The 20,738-nt window shown below is 50.3% G+C and overlaps 1 protein-coding gene across 1 annotated transcript; it reads left to right on the forward strand.

The window, feature by feature from the left end:
* The first annotated feature begins 14,213 nt into the window (after positions 1–14,213).
* On the forward strand, positions 14,214–19,319 carry ZDHHC22 (zinc finger DHHC-type palmitoyltransferase 22). Its single transcript, XM_059819954.1, has 2 exons — positions 14,214–14,775; positions 19,054–19,319. The coding sequence occupies exons 1-2, from the start codon at positions 14,214–14,216 to the stop codon at positions 19,317–19,319; spliced, it is 828 nt and encodes a 275-aa protein (XP_059675937.1).
* The last annotated feature ends 1,419 nt before the right edge of the window (positions 19,320–20,738 follow it).

The raw sequence follows: 20,738 nt of genomic DNA on the forward strand, positions 1-20,738 counted from the left end.
GCGCTGCGCCCTTCACTGGGGTCTGCCTGGCGGGGACCCCCGGCTCCATGCAAGGTGCTTCTCTCTTCCCACAGGATACCGTGGGACTCACACCGTGCAAAAGGAGAGGCTGGAAGAACTGCAGCAGAGGCTGAGCCGCCATCACACCAGCCACCTCAATTCTGTTAATTAAAAAAGTTAATTTCTTAATTTTCTAGTGCTCACCCCGGACCTTTGCGGGGCTCTTTGAAGGCAGCTTGCCATTGGGAATAGGAGAGAAACTGGGGCCGCAGCTGCTAAGCTGGGAAACAGTCTCTCCCCCATGCCAACTCCCTTGTGGTTTGGTGTCTGCATGCTTGTAATTTCAAATCTGTTTCAAACATCACCCACCACCCAGGCTGCGTGACCAGGCACTAATCAGTTACATTAAAATATGCTAATTGGGACTTCCCAATTGCCAGTCAGGTGGGACAGTGCGGCTCAGCGCTTGCAGGCATGGGATTTCTCAATGCTTCCAGATCTCAGTGTTTTGGCTGGCCTGGGGAAGCAAGGTGTTCCCATGGTGCTGCCCTGCCACTGGCAGCCCCGATCCAGAAGGCACCGTGGCTGGGGCGTCAGCACAGGCAGCTCAAGTTGTCCAAGCCACTGATGCAGCTTAAACTCAGCTGCTCATCTCAACGAATATCCCCCCCAGCCTTCCTAGCTGTCAGCCACTGCTGCTTCCAGTGGTGCCCCTGGGGTTCTCCCACCCGCTCCTGTAACACTGCAAGCAACTGGTGTAGCTTCTTGCTCAGGGCTTTCCTCTCTTCAACCCAGCATCCTGCCACTAACCAAATGTTCCTCCACTTTTCCCTCCCCAGATCCTGCCTTTTGCAACATGGAGTGCTTTGCTCACTCCTTTGAAGAAGGACCCATTGGACATCTAGACCTGCAGGCTTGTACTTAGTAACGCCAAGCCAACTTTTGTGCATGAAACATCCCTGCATTACTCTGCAAATAGCTAGTTTGCACTTCCCCAGACGTCAAGCCCACTGCCCACCTACCCTGTCAATGACAGACACTCTGACCTGGCTCCGTATCTGCTCTGAAAGCCCAGGGTGTGCTGTGTTGCTTGCTTGTGCCTCTGGAGATGCACACAGATAGGAACACAGGTCCATTTACTCTGTGGAAAATACATCTCCCTCTCTTAGGCACGTGTGTGTGAAACAGAAACAAAATAAATACATGGTTATACGGAGCTTGAAGTGGAGGTCATGGATTAGAGTCAAATCTTTCCTGAGCATCTCAGGGCAATGACCCCCTGGTGTCAGGAGGTGCAACCAGTAATTCCCGACAGACGAGAAGAAGGTCCAGGCTGAGCACTTGACCTTCTGCAATGGGAAATGGCATTTGCAATGGTGCATCAAGCAATGAAAGGTTGATTGAGGGGATACCAGGGAAAAGTGATGGTAGGTTTAATGAGAATGTCAGTGGATTGTCGGGGAAGGATGTAAGCTGACAGGCTGAGCCGGGAGAGACAGCTAGGAAGATGCACATCACATAATGAACCATATTACCATTCTGGCCAAACACAGGGCTCTGCGTGCAGGCTGTGTCTCTGCCCACATGCCCGGCCTTCCTGGGAGCAAACACTCAATGCATTAATGTTCTCCCCAGCTTAAACAGTTGCCAGCAGTGCAGCTAGCTAATGCACAGTGGCGTGGTCCTTTATGAAAGTCATTAACTCTAAATAAGCTGTCTCATATACAAAATATCCAACAAAAACATCTTTGCTGACTAGCTCATTGGCCTTTCTTCCATGTACAGAATTGCATCAGAATGAAAAAAAGACCAAAAGGAAAGAAAAGGAAAGAAAAGGGTTATCTTAGGTCAGAAAAGGGATTTGTGTAGACTAGCATTCTGTTTCAGGAAGCGGCTGTTAGCAAACACCTTGAGAACAGCATAAGAACAGAGCGGGAGGACGATGTTCCTGCAGTGTCCTTTCCCGCTCAGCAGCACGAGGCTTCCTGCACAGCAAATACATCATTCTTGAAAGAGATTCAGAAGCCATATAAAATGTAGGCATCCACAACGCCTTGCAGCAAGGTGTTCCCTGGGTAAGGCGCACATTGTGTGAAGAGCACAATGTCTCCCTGTGGCTCTTCTGACCCACTCACCATCTACTTTCACCCACTTCTCAGCCTGGAACATGCAGTCAACATTCGAGCCTAATCATCAACAATCAATTATTTATTAATTTGCCTGCTCATGCTGCTGGTTTTACCTATGGTTTTACTGCATGTATAATTTATCATCTTCAACTTCATTCATCTTGATCTTTGCACCTCCTTTCTCCCTCCCCTCCTTTCCACATGCACTGAAATGAAGCCACCACTCGGGTAGAGGCAATATGGGGTTTATCAGGCTGGAGTTACATCAGGGAGGAGCTGGAAACACTCAACTAAACTGAAACTAGAAGGGAAATGAGAGTGAATGACATGATATTAATGACTAATAATGCCACCCCATGACAAAAGCAGAGTCCTGAAACACTGGTGGTCACTGATGATCACAGCCCTTCTTCTGGAACCTCATCCACCTTCCCAGGTAGCTCAGCAACTGGTAGCTCTGCCTCTGCTTCAGCAGACCTCCAAGAGCTCCAGGGAAAGCTCTAGCACACAGACAATGCAGATGCAGCAGCTCTTTTGCTCTCTGTTGGTGACCAATGTAACGTGTGGTTAACAAACAAGGAGAAAACACTGGAGCTCCCAAGCAAAAGCTTGGAGAACTCCTGGAGCATGTTTAGCCATGTTGCGACAGAGCATGAATCACTGCAGTGTGTAAGATTCACATTTGATGCAGCTTTTGTCCTTCCACAGCAAGGACTGCCATCCTCATCAGTGGCGATCTGGGGAAGTGTGAGTGAGGGATGCTGCTCTGCAGGTGGGTCCTGCTGGGTGAGCAAGCCCTGCCCTCCCAAGGGAGATCACAGCTGTGGGGCTGGGGGCTCCCCCGAAGAGCTGGAGAGGGAGGCAGGGCAGAGGTCTCTCTTGGGTCGTGATGGTTGGCTCCCGTCCCATGTCCACAAATGTCCTCGAGCTGCTTGGCTCCCGAATCACAATGGTGGTAGCCCCATGCTGTGGGTGACCTCGGGAAGGGATGTGTAAACTGGCCACTTGTGCCCCCCAGCCCACCCCCTGCAGCGCCACCGCACCCTGCACTGCCCCCATCTGACTGCAGGGCTCCCACTCTCCTACCCCTTCCGCATCCTCAGCCTCCACTGAAAACTCTCTCCACCCCACATCATCTGCCCCGCTATTGCCTTTTGTGTGCCGTGAGGGATGGAGGGTTGGGCTCAGAAGAGCTGACTGCCGCAGTAGGTACACTCCACGCTCATCGCTGGCCAATGCCTCACAACCGTCCCAGACAGGGCAGCGTCTCAGCAGTCTGCTGAGGTGAGTATGGGGCTGTGGGCCAAGCAAGCTCCCTCAGCTCTGCAACCCAGTGGCCTGAAAATACAGCACCACAACATCTCGTACCATGTGTGGTACAAGGCCTGGCTTATACCCATTGACGTACAACTTTTGCTCAGCTGATTCTTCCACCGCTGTGCGGTTCCTAACACTTTGCCCAGTTTATATTAGGCTCTGACAAGATGGCATTTTGTTAAGAGATGGGTGTGGGGCTCCCCGGGGAAATATTTTATGGGCAGGTTGGAGCCAGCTGAACCTCCAGGTTGTCTGTCTTGGACGTGCAAGCAGGTACCATAGCAAAAGTCAGTTGTGCTGGAGCGAGTTTGGTGGCCTGCGCTGATTTTGTCTCTGTGCAGCCCCTTCATTTGCTACGCCTTCCCCACGGGCAAGATGATAAAGGCTTTTGGGGAGATGACTCGATCCCATCCCAGCAGGGAGAGTGGGATTGCTGCTTCCCTTTACTTTGGTCATTACTCCACTGCCTTCAAATGCCTCTGATGAAGGTGAGCGTGGGAAGGGGCTATGCTCCTCTGAAGAAGACCCTGTTTGTCTGTGTCTGCGTCTTCCAGTGGGAGTTGCCCAATGAACGCTGAAAGCCTGGCCCTCTTCCTGACCCGCAGGGGCCTTCAACCGGCCGGGGGGGGGGGCGGGGACGGACCTTGCCTGGGGCATCACAGCTACGCGGGGAGGAGTGGCCCTTGGAAGCGGCTCGGCGGGGCTTTTCTGGGTGAGACTGCGGCCAGGGCTGCGCTCCCCTCCCCCGCCCGCCTCCCCCTCTCCCCTCCCCTCCCCTCCCTTCCTTCCCGTTCCCTCCCCTCCCCTCCCCGCCCCTCCCTCCCGTTCCCTCCCCGCCGCTCCCGGCGGGCCCCCAGCACCACCTGCCGGCTCGGCCGGGCATCCCCGCCGCGCCCGGCGCCGGTGCGGGAGGGAGATGCTCTCCTGTCCCCATTTGCCAGCCCACCCCCCGGGCCCCCCGGGGGCCGTTCCTCAGGAGGTGGCAGGCTCACCCCTCGTACCCGGACCTGCAGCTCTTCCTCGGCTGCCTCCAGCGGCAGCCCTGGAAAACCGGGCGGGGGGCGGTAGCTGGGCGCCCGGGGAGGTCGGAAGAGAAGTGCCGGGGTGCGGAGGGTGCTTGGGAAGCCGGTGCCTCCTGCAGAGAGCCCCTCTCATCCCAGCGCTCACCCCAACCCCTCCGCTGGCTCTTTCTGACCCCAGCCACCCTTGTGCTTTCCAGCTTTCACGTCACACCAAAGTCCCCTCCGTCCCCACACCTCCATCTTTTCCGCTCCTTTTTCCCAGCTCCTTTCAGTCCTGCCCCCCACACCATGTCAGGGCCACTCCTGCCCAAGCCCTCCCCAGGGCTCCCCCTGGCCCCGGTCCCCTCGGACTCTCCAGAGTGGTCGTGCCCCCGGTCCCCACTGAGCCGCTGCCCCCTCCAGCTCTATGGGGCAGCCCCCTTTCCCCAGCTGTGAGTGAAGCAGATCCTGGCTTCTGCTTCTGGCAGGCCTTTTGGAAACCTGGGTATTGGCTGTGCTTACCCCAAATCCACCAGACAGGAACCTGAGAGAAGCAAGTGAGGACTAGTCTGGAGAAAGTCCAAGTCTCATTGCTGTGGGACTTGCCCTTGTATTTATTCCTCATTTGTCTGTTTCCTCCCATAACTCCTCACTGGGTCTTCAGAGGGGAATAATTCACCTCCCTCCTTGCTGTTTACACTGAGGTGCTCTGCAGTCCTCCTCTGCAGAGGTCCACTGCTCCTCCACTGCAGTCCTCTATCAGATTTTCCTTACTCAGTCACTGCCCCTGCAAGGAGGAGGAAGAGTAAGGTTGAAAGTGCCATCCCTACAGCAGACACCACACCGGCTCTGTAGGCCCTGGATCATCATCGGCCTTTGGAGACGCCCAGAAGCTTGGGGACAAGGGAAATTACCATCTGACAGGAGCATGCCCTTTCTTCAGGCAGCCTGGTGTGTGGTTGCCCTTGATATGGTGCCATCAGCCTAACCTTGGGCTTCCTCAAAGCAGTGCTGAGGGCTTCATCTGTTTGATACCAAATACATCAGGTGGTTCCTGGAATCTGGCAAACAACTACCCGTGATCAGGTCATGGCTTGCTTTTCCTTCAGCTGAGAAAAGAAAGTAGCATCTCAATTATTTTTCCTTAGATCATTTAGGGAGATGGTATTATTGGACCAAGGTTTACCCTTCAGCCCCACCCAGCCCAGAAGGGGTATCTGCTCCCGGTGCTGCCAGTGCATTTTACATAAGGAATCATAAATAGAAACTGTACTCACTGAGGCGGGTGGAAATGAAGCAGGCAGAAACTGGCCCTCCATTTAGCAAATAGTCAGTTAAAATCATTGCCACCTGCAGTGTGGCAGGGGTAGGGGTTGTGTGCAGTGCATCTAGTGCACTAGTTGATAGCTGGCATTTTGCAGAGCCAAAGGAATTTAGGAACTGCTCTTACAGACCCACTGGAGGAGCATCTTGATGGCAGGGGCAGCAGCCGTGTGATGGAGGGGAAAGAGATTGCTTCTCCCAGAACACTGCTGTGGCAAGCAGGAGGATTAATCCAAGTCTATTTTCTGGAATTGATTTAACACTGTGTTCATTTATCTGCAGCTCCTGCTGAAACATTTCATATTTCAGATCTGATTTCACTGTTTCCAAGGCTGAGAGGCTTCCTTCTCTAGGGAGAAGCAGTTCTGCAAGAGAACAAGTAGGAGCCCTAGGGAAGCAGCAAAAGGAAAGGAATATTTTGTCTTTAGTAACTGGTCATTTCCATTTTGGAGGCAGTGAAAAAAGAACCATCTGGTGGGTGCTGAATATTCACCATGTAAGCAGTGACTTCGTTATGAATATGTGCATGTGTTATTGTTATTTATTATTCATAGGATTCCCTAGGTATGCGTGACACTTCACAGCAAAAAGGAAGACCAGGGCTCTTGCTCCTTGATGTGCCCAATATAAATTTGACACAATGCTCAACAGCAGCAGAGCATGGCAGATGATGGTTGGGCAACCAGCTGGGGGTGGGGAGGAGATGGCACCCCTGTGAAAAAGGGCAGTGCACAACTTCTGGAGCAGTAGCTGCTGCTGCTGACAGCAGATTGCTTCAGAAGATGGCGACCCTCACATATTCATGCCCATTACTTTGGGTTTTAATTCTCCCCTGCAATAAACACCATCTACATTTATTATTTTAATTCTCTGCTCCTTAAGAGCTCTGCTCCCACAGTGTCCTGCCTGGAAATGATGCAGAACAAAAGGAACCTGGGTCCAATACCTTTCCTCGTTGTGGTATTCACTTGGGGGTGATGGGACTGCTCACTTGGCTTGAGCATTATGGCTCAGGAGCTTCAAATCAGTCAGCTGAAACAAAAAGAGACATTTTATTTTGCCCTTTTCCTGCTAGCCAAAGTATCTTGAAAGCAAGAAAAAGATCCCCATGAAGTCCCAGGGTGACACCTTGTTGTTAGGGTATAATGTCTGATACTGAAGCTTGCTGGGGATGATGGGAATTCGAGAGCACCCAGACATCTGCAGAGGATGCTCAGAGCTTTGCAGGAAGAAATGCCTGTAGTACTTCCCCCTTCTCTCGTCTCTTCTTTTCTTTTCACTGCCTCAGCTTTTTTCTATAGGAGTTTTTGCCACAGCATTCAGTCATTCCTCTGGTGCTGAGCCAATATTGTGGGCAGGGTTTGATGAAGCGGCAGTCATAGGCACTTGAAGGGAAGCATCTTGGGTCCCTTAGGGGGATAATCCCCACACCATTATGGGGACAGAGCTCAGGGGCACCTGCAGGGCCAGAGGGATGGAGGAATGAGTGCACCACTGCCAGGGATAACAGCTCTGGCCTGAGCTCAGGCCTGTAAGTGCCTTCCCTCCTGCAACACTCCCTTCCCACCTATCATCAACATTTTCCCTTCCTGCTGGCACACTCTGACATACTGAACTTTACTTGACTGCAGAAGTTTGTTTCCCAACACCACCAGCAAGTAGCAAATGAGTCAAATGTTGATTTTTGCAACAGCTTTCCTAACACAGCGGGGCGCACCATAAATTGTGACTTGTTTCAAAGAGCCCTGATGCGTCGTTGCATGGGCCAGCTAGAACAGCCCAGAGCATCATCAACAATTCAGTATCCCAGCTCCTTGGAAGCACGCTGGCTGCTTGGTCTTTCTCCTCTGCTCGCCAAAAGATGTTCAGATGTTTATATGACTCCAGGAATGAGGGAGATAAGCTAGGAAGGACAGAGAGACACTTAAGGACTTTCACACAGGATGAGGCAATGTTAGTGACTGCTCTGATTTTTTGTGGCGAGACCTCTGTATTCCTTGCTGAGCACCTGCAAACAGCCAGTATCCCACAGTTGCAGGACTCCCCCTGTTAGTCACAGCCAACATCAGAGGACTGCAGCCATCGTGGCAGCTCCTTGGTTGCAGGAGGAGAAGCAGTCCCAGGTAGCCAGCACCAACTCAGCAGACAAATCAGCTAATGTTTTGAAGGATGGCCTTCCTTGTACCCTAGGCATCAAGTCCTGTTTAAAAAAAAATACGGTGAGTTAGAAGATCCCTAAAACACATCTTAGAAAGCAACCAGTTTTTTCCATGTCTAAATATACCCTTAGTGCTCATGCTACTGGGGCTGCCTGAGTCTTGGGCTTTCTGGCAGAAATTACAACAGCCCGGGCTGTGCGGTGGGTTGCTATTCAGATGTTCAGAAGGTGGGGTTTGTTCGATAGATATAAAACATCTTTTACAGTCTACTCAGCAACTCATTTGGAGGCAATTGACCCTTTGTCAATAAACCTTTCACTCTGCCTTCTGAAGTGCTGGAAATCCATTCGCTAAAGAACATTGTCATGGGGAAAGGTGGAGAACAAGCCCTTTTGAAGAATGGGTTTCTAGGTGCATTCTTTTTCCCCTCAATTCCGTTTCTCCTCTTCATTCATATGGCTTATTGACCTGAAAATGTCTCTCAAATACAAAGATACAGCAAGCCATGGATATGTTCTTAGGTAGCAGATTATTTACTCATTTACTTTAGAACTGTCTGGATTACTTTTCAATGTATGCCACTATGAATCATAACACATCCCTGCATAAATACCTTGTACACCAAGCATTACCTCCTAGCTTAGTTTTACACTGAATGATAAGCGGGGAGGTTTGTAATGAGAAAACAGCAGCTGTATCAGCCTGGGGAAGGCTCAGCACACTGAGATGGGAGGTATGGCTGTATAAAACCCCCCTCTTTCTCAGCACTATCCTTGAAGGAAGGAGAAGGGGAGGGCAGGTGAAGATTGGCCAGATGGGAGCTGAAAAAGAGGTTCAGTAGCTTAAGTCATAAATTCAGATAGAGCACGTGCTTGACAGTGTGCTAAAGTCATGACCATCTGTCAACCTTTTAGTTACCATCTCTTTCCTTGTTAATAAGTGTCCTCCTCACTGAAACCCCCAGCACAACTGATGCAGCACAACTGGCAAACTACGTCAAAATGATTAAAACCCAGCTACCTAAAACTATGCTGTCAATCTGTTTGACCTCGGTGCTGGGTGCCCTTCAGCTCTCAGGTACTTGCACATCAGATACAATACCCCAGGTCCTTCAGTCTTTCTTTCAGAGGTTTCCAAAACACATCCCAAGCGGAAAGGTTGAGGGAATAGGGTGACTTCATGTAGAGAAGACATGGTAGCCACTTTCAAGTATGTAAAAGACTGCAGAGAGGAAAGGATTCCTCTTTCTCTATATCCACTGGGCATGCGATAAGGACTAAGGCCTTAGACTGCTGCAAGGGAATGTCAAGTTAGGCATGAGTAAATACTCTGAAAGGATAACAATGAACTAAATGGATTGCTTTGTGGGTGGTGGAGAATCTCCATCACCAGCGATCTTTGGGACCTTATCAGACTCTTGTCTGCAAGGGATAGGTATACTTGGGGCAAGGATACGGAGGAAATGGGAAAGATGTTTGAGTTGGCCTCTGAAGGTCATTTCTCACTATAAGTAGGATCTTAGCATTAGATTTCTGTTTCAGGAAGATCAGGTCCAACCTGACAACCTCAGTAGTATAACCCAGAGCTGAATGAGGAAAGGACTGAGCTCCCTTTTCCTCTTAGTGTTCATGTCTCCGTGTAGGCAGATTTGAAGCTGGTTAGCATAAAGGCATGCAGCTCTGCTGCCAACCATGCTATATTTGTTTCATTCCTAAACTGAAGACATCAGGCCTCATCTGTTACTTTTTGTGGCCATTCAAATTTACCTAACCAAACAGGAAACCTCTCCAGACATTGTAGGCATTCAAATTTTGAAAGCTACCTAACTGGAAAAAGGAAGAAAATAAAAGCCCACAAAAACTTCATAAGGTTTGTATTTAAGTGACAATTTGATGCAAGCAGCACCAGGTTTACCACAGAGAGCATTCATTTCTTCCAAACTATCACAGCAAATAGCAGAGATTAACTCATTCATTTCAGAGAAAAATCACCACCAGACTGTATCTTGAATGCTAAACTAACGGGGCTGTCTGAGGCAATGCACGTTTTGAGATGGAAGAAAAGATACATAATTTGGGATGCAATTTAAAGCAAGACGTTGAGAGATGTCGAGCAGGCTGTATCGGAGCATGGTATCAACTGGAACTATATTTTATTCTGCTTAAAATATCTGAGCACAAGGAGCTAGGAGGATCCAGGGAGCAAGCTACCAAGACTGCCATCTGCCAGTCATCATCAAGTGTAGCCCAGGTTATTGAACTAGAAGATGAAAACACCAACTGGCTGACAACTGCATAGATTATGCCAGTGGCTTCCCACCCTGCTTGCTAAAGGGACATATTGGGAAAGGGTCCATACCAGAGAAAGCCCCTCCACACCACTGGCCAGCAGGGGAGAATGGTGTGGTGAGACTCAGCAACATCAAGGCTGGGGTGAGAGAGAGGGACTGGCTGTGGTATGCTGTGCTAATTTCTGGAGAACATCTGCACAGTAGGTAATAACAACAATAAATTGCTCTTACAGGTGCTTCTCATGCCCAGCTGTCAAGGTCTTCCAGAGAAAGGCATGTAGCATAATCCCCACCCTATTCAAAAGACAGGAAAATCCTGACAAATTGGTGAAGTAATTTACCTGTGATTGAAAAGCAGGATGGGGAAATACTCCATCTACTGGGTCACAACCAGACTCTGTCCAAGGAAACGGTTTCTCCCCAGAGAAGGAAAAGGGAGATACTATTTCTGAGTGCCACAGATACAAGTTCTCTCATTATGTTGATTTTACAGCAAGAAAGTCAAATTCCTGCAGTAAATATTGTTACTTTTTAATGTTTGCTCCAAATTATCTACTGTTTTTGTTATTCACTTACTGCCTGTGCTAATCTCCTTATTTACCCATCTCTTTCTTATATACATATGCACATGCACAGGCAAATTCATCCCCAGACAACTTCTCTCCCATCCTGCCAACAGCTCATCATATCAACACAACAGCACTGAAAGAGGATATTTTTTACTATATTCTAAAATATGAAGCCAGTATTTTGACAGTGACAAATCATAAACATCAATTTGCAGTAGCATTTTAATAAGAATGTGGGGGATAATATGCTTCACCATTCTTCCATTCCAGTGGAAAACAGTTCTTCCCTTCCCTTCCCTTCCCTTCCCTTCCCTTCCCTTCCCTTCCCTTCCCTTCCCTTCCCTTCCCTTCCCTTCCCTTCCCTTCCCTTCCCTTCCCTTCCCTTCCCTTCCCTTCCCTTCCCTTCCCTTCCCTTCCCTTCCCTTCCCTTCCCTTCCCTTCCCTTCCCTTCCCTTCCCTTCCCTCTTTTCCTCTCCTCTCTTCTCTTTCCTTTACTATTCCTTCCTTCCTTCCTTCCTTCCTTCCTTCCTTCCTTCCTTCCTTCCTTCCTTCCTTCCTTCCTTCCTTCCTTCCTTCCTTCCTTCCTTCCTTCCCTCCCCCCCCCCTTTGGCTACAGCTTATGATGCTCCCTATGCAGGCAGATTAATGTCTTTCATGAGATGCAGTCCCTTCAGTCTAGGAGTATTTCATGACATGAAAAGGTTTCTCTGTCATTTTTTTTTTTTATTATTATTTTGATGTAAGCTGTTAAAATATGGAGAAAACACTGTCTGATTATTTAAAGATAAAATCCAGGCTGGGTCACCTATCTCTATTGCAAAGCTCAGTCTACTTTAAATTGATGAGTTGAGGGAATATTGGAGGATTTTTATTCTCAGTAGTCGTGACAGGAGAATGAGGGAGGTGGGAGTGAAAGCTTGATCGGTTCTGAGCACTTTCCCTCCAGTTCTGCTGAAGGTGTCTCTTAGTTGTTCATCACTGCAGATCCAGTGCCTACAGGCTTGGTTTGCACTTGCTTTTATTATTGCCACTGTTTTTCTCAGAAATGTTGAATCATGAAAGTTATCTGGGAGAAGTTGTTATTTCTGATAAAGAACCCTTGAACACTTGGCTGCTGTCACCACCTTCCACGCTAGTGCATGTGCAGGAGACAAACACAGCCGCTCTCTCCTCCAAGCCTCTCTCCCTAGAAGCTGAGACATGCAACACGCTTTAATTTTGCTCTGTACCTTCAGGCAAAGGGAGAGTCACTCTTGGAGAAGCAGAGTCTGTCATTGGCTGTGCTGAAGGGTTGACCAGTAAGCCTAGGACCTAAGATTAGGTTAAACCCATCTTTCTTTAACTCGTGACCAACACAACAGTTTGACTGTCTCCAGGGGCAAAGCTGCAGCCCAGCAGTCCTCCTCTCTCCCCTTCTCCTGTCATGGGTGGCTCATCTGTGGAGGGAGACAGGGATGCTTTTCATCAGAGCTGGGAAAGTGCAGCATGTAGGTGTGTAGGAGAGTGAGAGGCTGTGCACAGCGCCTGTGTAGACAGTACAGGGACTGCGTGGGTGAGCAGAGGGGGGCGAGGGTGTGCAGCTGTCAGAGGGCAAATACATGTCTGCAAAGCTTCTACCAGCATGTCATACTGCCTGGGCACCACCTGCCCAGCTCAAAGCCTTTCCCAGCTACCTGCTGTTGTGCAAAGGTGCCCTGCAAACCCAGGGAGGCTTTGAACCTGCAGAGACTCTCCCTTAAATCTCCCCTTGCCTCAGATGCTGGTTCCAACAGGGGCAGCTTTGGGGTGGCAGGGAGCCACACTGAAGCCTCACCTTGCCTCCCTCACCCACAGTGTGGGAAGGAAGGACGCTCTGAGGGCTGGAGCAGGCAGGACGTCCCTTCCCACCCCCCTGCTCTCCCCGTGGGACTTGTCAGGACCTCAGAGCCCCAAGCACACCCTTCTCCTCCCCAGGGCCCCGGGTAGTGCTCGGAGGGAGGCGGAGGGAGCCGCAGGAGGTGCTGGTGGTGCTGAAGGGACAGCTCCGGGCTGAGGGGCCGGGCTGGGCCGGGGCGGGGACAGGGACACGGGCAGGGGGAGCGACCGGGCACGGACAGAGTCGGGGGAGGGCGAGGGTCGGAGAAGAACAGCACTGGGGAGGGAGAGAGAGGGAGGGAGAGAGAGAAGAGAGGACAAGGGCTGAAAAGCACAGGGACAAGAACAGGGACAGGGTCAGGGAGAGAGACAGGGCAGGGACAGAGAGAGGGGGGACAGGGTCAGGGACAGGGACAAGGCCGAACCGGGCGGGACAGGAAAAGGGCAGGAGGGGAGAGGGAGAGGGAGGGCAGACGCCGGGCGCTGTTCCGGCTCGGCTGCCGTGGGGCTCTCGGCATGGCCGGGGACAGCCGCCGCGCCGGGCGGTAGCGGCGGCTCCGCCGGCGCCAGACACGCCGGTACCGGGTAGCACCCCGCCGCACACGGGGACAAGGGGACTGCAAGGTGGAGGCCAGCAGCCCCCAGCGCCTCCGGCCCGAGGCAGGACCGACCCCCCCGGGCCGCTGGAGCTCTGCAGACATCGCGGCGCTGGGGAGTCCCTGGGGCTGCCGGCGAGGGGGTGCTCGGGGTGCCGAGGCACCCACACCACCACCCAGCTAGCTCCCCGCTACGTTTGATCCCCCGGGCTTTCCTTGTGCCCTGGCGATGCAGGCTGAGCCCCGGGGCCCGGGGGGCCGGGGGTGCCCAGCCGGCGGGCGGGGATGCGCCGTGCCCGGCCGGAGCCGCGGCTGCGGCTGCGGGGCCGTCCCTGCTCGGTAGCCGAGCGCCGCAGGTTGCACCCGGACAGCACTTGACCAGCTGTTTTGTGCATTTTCTAATTTCGTGCAGAGCATGGCAGCGGTCATAGAGGTAATCTGTAGATCCGTGGCTTTAAAGGATAAATTAGAGCATTGGATTTGATCCGTATTGCAGTGGATTAGAGCAACCTCTCCCCCCTCCCCTTCTCCTCCCCCCCCCCTTTCAATTCACTCCCCCCTCCTCCAGCACCACCTTTTTTCCTCTCATGCAATACCAAAACTGACCCTGCCTGGCAGAGGGACTCTGCTAGGCGAGCAGAGCGGTGCCCACATCGCCAGTACACCGCGGGAGCCGGCTCTCCCCTCCAGTCTCCGCAGCCCCTCCGGGGAATCGCTGCTGCAAGTTCCCCGGAGGCAGACGCCGGGGCCGGGGTGCCTCCTCCGGGCGCTGGGGAGCGGTCGCTGCCCACGGGCTGTCCCTTTGCCCCGGCCCGGCCGGGGCCGTGGGGCGGCGGCGAGGGTGAGCGGCCCCCGGAGGGCATTTCCCGGAGGCAGCGGGGCCGGGACCCGGCAGGAAATGGAAGGATGAAGTGTGCAGCCGGAGCGGTGATGTGCCTTCTCTCCTCGCTTTCCCCTGCAGGAACGTAATCCGCAATGCTAGTTCTCAGGTTGCTCAATGTTGTCGCTCCAGCCTACTTCTTGTGCATCTCCCTAGTGACCTTCGTCCTCCAGATCTTTGTCTTCATCCCCAGCATGTTCAGAGACCCTTCCACCACCCCACTTTTCTCTCCTGCTCTGCTGCATGGGGCCCTCTTCCTCTTCCTCTCAGCTAACGCCCTGGGCAACTACGTCCTTGTGATCCAGAGCTCCCCTGAGGACTTGGGCAAGGGCTTAAACTTGGGCGAAGGAGCCGAAGTGGTGGTGGACTGGCTGGATGGAAGCAGGTCCCCTGGCTCAGCCTTGCCCAGCACTCACTTCTGTAGACTGTGTGCCAGAGTCACCCAGAGGCATGACCACCACTGTTTCTTCACAGGGAACTGCATCGGGAGCAGGAACATGCGAAACTTCATCATGTTCTGCCTCTACACCTCCCTGGCTTGCCTCGACTCCCTGGTGACAGGCATGGCTTACATTTCTGCTGCACTCTCTATGTCTTTTGCGAACCCGCTGGCCTTCCTCACTCTTCTGCCTCACTCCATCAGCCAGTTCTTCTCAGGTAAGGACTCCTTCTTCGGCGATGAGGAGCATCCTCCTCCTCCAGGGCTCCCAGGGTGGGGGGGACATGATGTACCTCGGATAGCTGTGTGTGGGGAGCGGTGGTGGGGAAATGGGCAAGAGGAACAATTGGCTGTGTTCAACAAAGCCCTCTTTAGAGGCTACAGACAGCCTTTGCAAAGGACTTTGCTTCACCTGAAATAGGGGCTGGGACCCACTCCACGTTACAGCCACAGCACTATTGCTAATGCATTAGGCTCTGGAAAACACCCCATAACCAGCTTGCCGGTGATAGAATAGGGCTATCTGTCATGCAGGGAGTGTGTTGTGATTAGGTGGAGGAGAAGGATTTCACTCATTGTAGTGCAGGTAAGGGGGATCTTTTGCCGGTCCTACAGGCAGGGGTGGGAGGTCTGTAGGTTTTTGCATCCTGCAAGTTTGCAGGTTCACCATATCCCAGTGGAGATATTCTCATTCTTTTCATCCAGGTCCACTCACCCCCTCCACTCTCACCTGCCTCCTGCCTCCTGGCAGCACAAACTTACTGAGATCTTGCCATCCTTCCAGCACAGGAGAATTGGGGTTCAGGCAATAGAAACCAAGAGATGAGTTAATGTGACATGATTAGCTACCTCTCTCGTGACCCCACTCTGGGACATAAGTCCACAGGGAGCCAGGGGAAATTCTCTGTGCCTGCTCTTTGCAAGAGCTCCACACCAAAATCAAATATCTCTTTCTCCTTGTCCCCATCCCTTATCCTTCTGCTTCTCCTCCTTTTCCCTCTCTCCGTGCCTTTCCACAAATCTCCACAACCCTTCCCCCTCCTGCTTCTGCTCCCATAGTTCTTCCTCTGCTCTTCCAGCCTTGACTCTTCACCTTTCAACATGCCTTCAAATTCTCCAACTTCAACCCTTTCTCTGTCCAAACCCAAGACCTAGATAAAACCTGGTCTCAGAGAAGGGACTACGCAGACAGCCTAGACTGTTACTCTGCCCTGAAAGCAACTGCAGAAAAATGCCATTTCCCCCCCTATACAGCTCGTGCCTCGCACACTTAGATCAGCTTTCATTAGACTAAAATAGGTATCCCATATATTTTAGCTTTGCAGGTTCAGCTGAGCTCAGTAAGAAGGGCCTGGAGTCTGTTTTGGCTCGTGCACCATCACCAGAAATGTTGATTATGATCTAAGCGTGGAGTCTCCGCTGCTGGGGATACAGGAGCCAGAGAGGCCCCAGCTTGCTTTTCGGATTCCAGGCTGGGTTTGCAGGGTTGCCATCTGAAAACAAACAAATATCTCTCTACTTGGCAAATTAGCAGATTTGTCATGGTAATCACTGAGAGACAATAAACATGAAATCCTGCCACGACATTTTTATGGAGTCATATTTCCAAGTAGAAGAATTTTTGTAAATAATGTTGCATGAGCTTCACTAGCATTAAAAACACTGGGAATGATTTTGCCTTGTGCCAAAGCTCCACTCAGCACAGCAGCCTGGGAGGGGGAGCAGGGGTGTAGAAGGAGATTATTAAGGAATTAGTTCTCACTCTCTGAGGGCTCATCTACACCGAGCTGGGCCCTGGCATATGTTTGAAGAGCCACTGAAGTGCCCCAGCTCTGGTGTCAGCAACTGCAGTGCCAAAGACAGCATGTGGGCAGTGTTTGAGTGGGACACAAGGGGTCTGGGTGCAGGCTGGGAGCTGGGAGCCAGAACACCCTTGAGAGGCAGCAGCACCCAGCAGCTCCCACCGAACCTCTAGCTCAGTTGGGGTGAGAACAGCTGCCTCACACACGCATGGAGTCTTGGTTGCTCGGGAGGAAGGGTCTACTGTGTTTCTACCAGCACATTTAACCTCCAGTACAGTAAAGAAAAACACAGCCTGGAATAGTTACCTGGTAGGGTTGTTCCCCCAGTATTTTTCAGCTAACATAACTATTACTTAAGGGTTGTTGTAGGATCAAAACAGAGCATTGCTAAAGCAGGGAAAAAACTTTACATTTCTTCTTCTCCAGCATGCCCTCTGCACTGGAGGAGGAGTAAAGGAGGATGAAGGGTGACTCTACTGGGTTTATGTCAACTGCGTGTTTTCTGCTCTCATGCTGGGAAAATTGTCATTTGGCTTGTTCTGCACAGACTGTGCTCGGACGTGGATTTCAGGATGTGACCCAAAGTCTATAATTTCAGCCTGTGATTCAGCTTTTTCTGGCATAGATAATGTATGGCAATAAGCTTGAGATCACACTGGGTCAGTTAGAGCAGAAGTGAATCTCAGACTAAAATGCACTGTGGTGATGAGGGACAAATGGAGAGTACTTTTGTAAATACAGGTCAGACTGGATCCACAAAAGAAGTTATAGAAAATGCTTTATGTAGGTAACCTGAACAAAAGGTTAAAAAAATCATGTATCTGGAAAGCACGGCTCAGAGATGCTTAATATTTGCAAGGGGAAACAAAGGTAATTACTTTCTTGATGGTGAATTTCAGCAGCTCATAGAAATAACGCTTACAGCTGCCTTGCAAAGGCTTTAAAGAAAATAGCTGTCTTTCTCCGTATCCCATCTGAGTATTAGCTGTAGGAAAGAACAAATGTCTGTCACGCTCTGGTCCAGCAAAAGAAGGGCGGAGAAGCCCATATTTGGCGCTGGGCTTCCTACCTGATAGATTAAGATATTCTGACAGAATTGATATGAGGATTTGTCATCATCCTAAGGGGCTTGTTCTTTCCTTGCTGTATTGCATATGAAGCCCACTGAGCTGAATGGGAAAGATGACATTGCATTTAGGAAGAAAACTGAATGACTCCCGTGCCTTTTTCAAGTGAGGACAATCTCTGAAAGCTCGAGGCTATAGCCAGTGTCCTTACAAATCACCCTCAGAGGGGCCTGCTGGCTGAGCCCAAAGCTTGATGTGATTGCGACGGGTCAGCCCCAATCTCTCACTTACAGCACTGCCAGGTGGAGAAGCTGGGATTCACAGATTGCAAAACCAGATGACACCATCTAATCCGGCCTTCTGTATAAAAGAAGCAAGAGATGCTTATCCAGCCACCCTTGTATTGAACTTAAAACCTGAAGCAGCCATGTACTTGTTTTAGGCAGCATACCTCTACTGTCCATGCAATCCCAGCTCTGGCAGGATTGCTCTTGCAGGGCCTTAGAGCAACCAGAGCTTTCACCTGCCTGAGTCTGTCTGTCTCATGGCCTTCAAGAAGGACGGGAGCATGTGAGAGTTTTTTCATTTTTAAACTTCGCAGGAGCCAGTGAGAGGGTATCGGCTATTTATACCAGTACTGACACACATCTAATTTTCTTTGTGTGCCTGTGTGTAAATATGGGTGTTTAATAACATAATGATAGACACAAAATATGTGTGTAAACATTCATATGCACACACAGAGAGTATTATTTTAATGGGTTTAGATCTGCCTACGCACTGAAAGGTCACTCAGTGATATCTGCTATTATACTAATATTTTCCAGAAGGAGTTCTAAAATCATTGTAGAGGAAAAGGCCCACAGAATATTTTTATTTAAATACATTCAGTGTAAATGCATACTACAAAAACTGTTGAATTAGAAGCTTCATACCTACAAAGTATTTTGAGTATTCTAGCAGCAGCTTTAAAAAAGGAATTTGGATTTTATTTTGGAAAGTTTTCTGTTTCTGTTTCTTGCATTCCTATGAAAACTGCCTTTGCCTGATGGTAGGAAATTTATTACTGATTTATTTTTCTTTTTCAACATATTTTAGAGATATATATATATATAGTGATGACAGAGAGAAAGAGAGAAAGAAATCCCAAATCTTTCTGCTTAGTATTAATGCACACAGTAAGGCTTCTGGAAGCATCTACATGCTCTAGGACGCACATGTCTTTTCAAAAGGAACCCAGAAATCTTAGATTGACTGTGATGAGCAGGTAGATCCTTAAATAAATTAACCATTCTTCAAAATAGTGCTGAAGTCTTACAGACATGTTTCACTTCTGGCTGAATTTGCCCCTATAATCTAGATCCTCACATTAACAGCAAAGGGAGAAGTGTATGGAGACCATTATCATTTTAGTATTTGCCCAGCAGGGTCCATTGCATCAGATGCTACAAAGGAAACCATTTTATATAGTTAGAGCAACCAACCTGTCTTGGTCCTAACTCCCCACTCGTGGCCAGAGAATATAGGCAGCTCATTGGTTCTCGGGGCTGAGTGTTACACTGGCATGTAAGGTGTGTCTAAACTCTTTCTTTTATTGTCCTCCTTCCCCCCCACTCTTGGTCTGCAGGAGCTCTCCTTAGCTCTGAGATGTTTGTCATCCTCATGCTCTACCTCTGGCTTGGGATCGGACTGGCCTGTGCTGGCTTCTGCTGCCACCAGATGCTGCTGATCCTGCGTGGGCAGACACGGTACCAGGTGCGGAAAGGGATGGTGGTAAGAGCCCGGCCCTGGAGGGAGAACCTGCAAGAGGTCTTTGGCAAGAGGTGGCTGCTAGGACTTCTGATCCCTGTGCTGAATGTGGGAAGTGACTACCATAGGCAGAAAGAGAAATAAAACCGCTGGGCGTGTGTGTGCATCCCATCCACACAACATCTCCCCTGTTCTCTCCCACTGCCTCCTGGATCACTAAAGACGTGGGCTACTCCATCTCTTGGAATTGCAACCTCTGTGGGAGGAAAGGACTGGCTATCAAACAGAATAAATTTAGCATATTAACAAGGAGATCACAAACTATGTAGATGAAGAGATACTGCAGCTTAGTAGTCACATCACTGCACCTGCGTACATGGCAACAGTCTTTGAACTAGCAGAAAAATTAGTCAGACCCTGCTGTGGCTTCCTGCCTGACTCCTCCAGCCCCCAGCCCCATTAGTTACCCTGCATAGTCCCTAATGAACTGCAGCAGGAACTTTCAGAGAGCCTGGGCTGTTGTGGTAGACTGCAAAAATGGTGTCTGTTCCTTGGGAGGGTTTTGCAGGGTGCCTTTTTGGCTCTTACATACTTGAGGTAACTTCACAGTATTGAGAAGCCTCTAATGACAGAACTGCAATGCAATCAAGCTGCCCTAGGAGCAGGCTATGCACATGGCTATTGCAGCAGGTAAACCTTCTCTCCACAGGCTAGAAAATCAGGAAGAAAAAAAAGAGAAATTCAGAATTTCTCATTTCTGTTCTTGATCTGCTCCCTAGGAAATGATATGTCAGGACTGTAGCTCTGCTACTTATTTTTAGCAGTCCTTCGCCCAATGACACAGTCCAGGCAAAGCTGCCCTTCTGACAGGGAGCAGCAAGCAGATAAATCATGATCAGACAGAGGCACAAGGAGAGGAAACCGCAGAGGTGAATGAAAAGGCTGTGTTTGAGAAGCTGTGTGATGAGGCAGGCTATGCGTGCCTGTGAGAGAGAGAGAGGGAAGTGTGGACACACAGCGAGCTGTCAGGAGGGTGCCAAGATCCCTGCTGATGTGTCTGAGCCCTGATGCATCAACCTCTTGCAGGGGGCACCTGCACCATCAGTGCTGTGAAGAGTTGAAAATCCCAGAAGACAGGGAGGTTTTCCAGCTGGTCAGGATGCTTCACTTTGCACTAAACCAAAAAAATTTTTACCTCCGACATCCCTGCTGCACCATATTTATAGGCTCTCCAGGGCAATTCCCTCTCGCATTGCTGCAGAGGGGTAAATTCATCCATGTTACAACTCCATTAAGGAGGTTAATGGAATTACTACAGGGATTAATCAGCCTAATGTGTCAGTTGTTTTCTAGCTGCAGCAACAGCCTATGAGATCAGTGCTGAGATCCTATGCTAATAGGTGCCTTAAGAAAGGATACCATGACATCTCTACCAGGATCATAGCGCTGGATTCCCCAGCAGCTGCAACAAGAAATCTCCGTTTTGGCAAACTGCATCAGCTTATGCGGGCTGGATAGGAATCCTTTGTTTCTCTTTAATAGGCTGGAAAGTATGCTGACAAG

Source organism: Gavia stellata, chromosome 7 (assembly GCF_030936135.1).
Source record: "Gavia stellata isolate bGavSte3 chromosome 7, bGavSte3.hap2, whole genome shotgun sequence".
In the NCBI taxonomy this organism is placed as follows: Eukaryota; Metazoa; Chordata; class Aves; order Gaviiformes; family Gaviidae; genus Gavia; species Gavia stellata.

Excerpts from the sequence above, each read along its gene's own strand:
- ZDHHC22 (XM_059819954.1), top strand. The coding sequence starts at position 14,214 with ATGCTAGTTCTCAGGTTGCTCAATGTTGTCGCTCCAGCCTACTTCTTG. Across the intron at positions 14,776-19,053 it reads CATCAGCCAGTTCTTCTCAG|GAGCTCTCCTTAGCTCTGAG; the intron begins GTAAGGACTCCT and ends CTTGGTCTGCAG.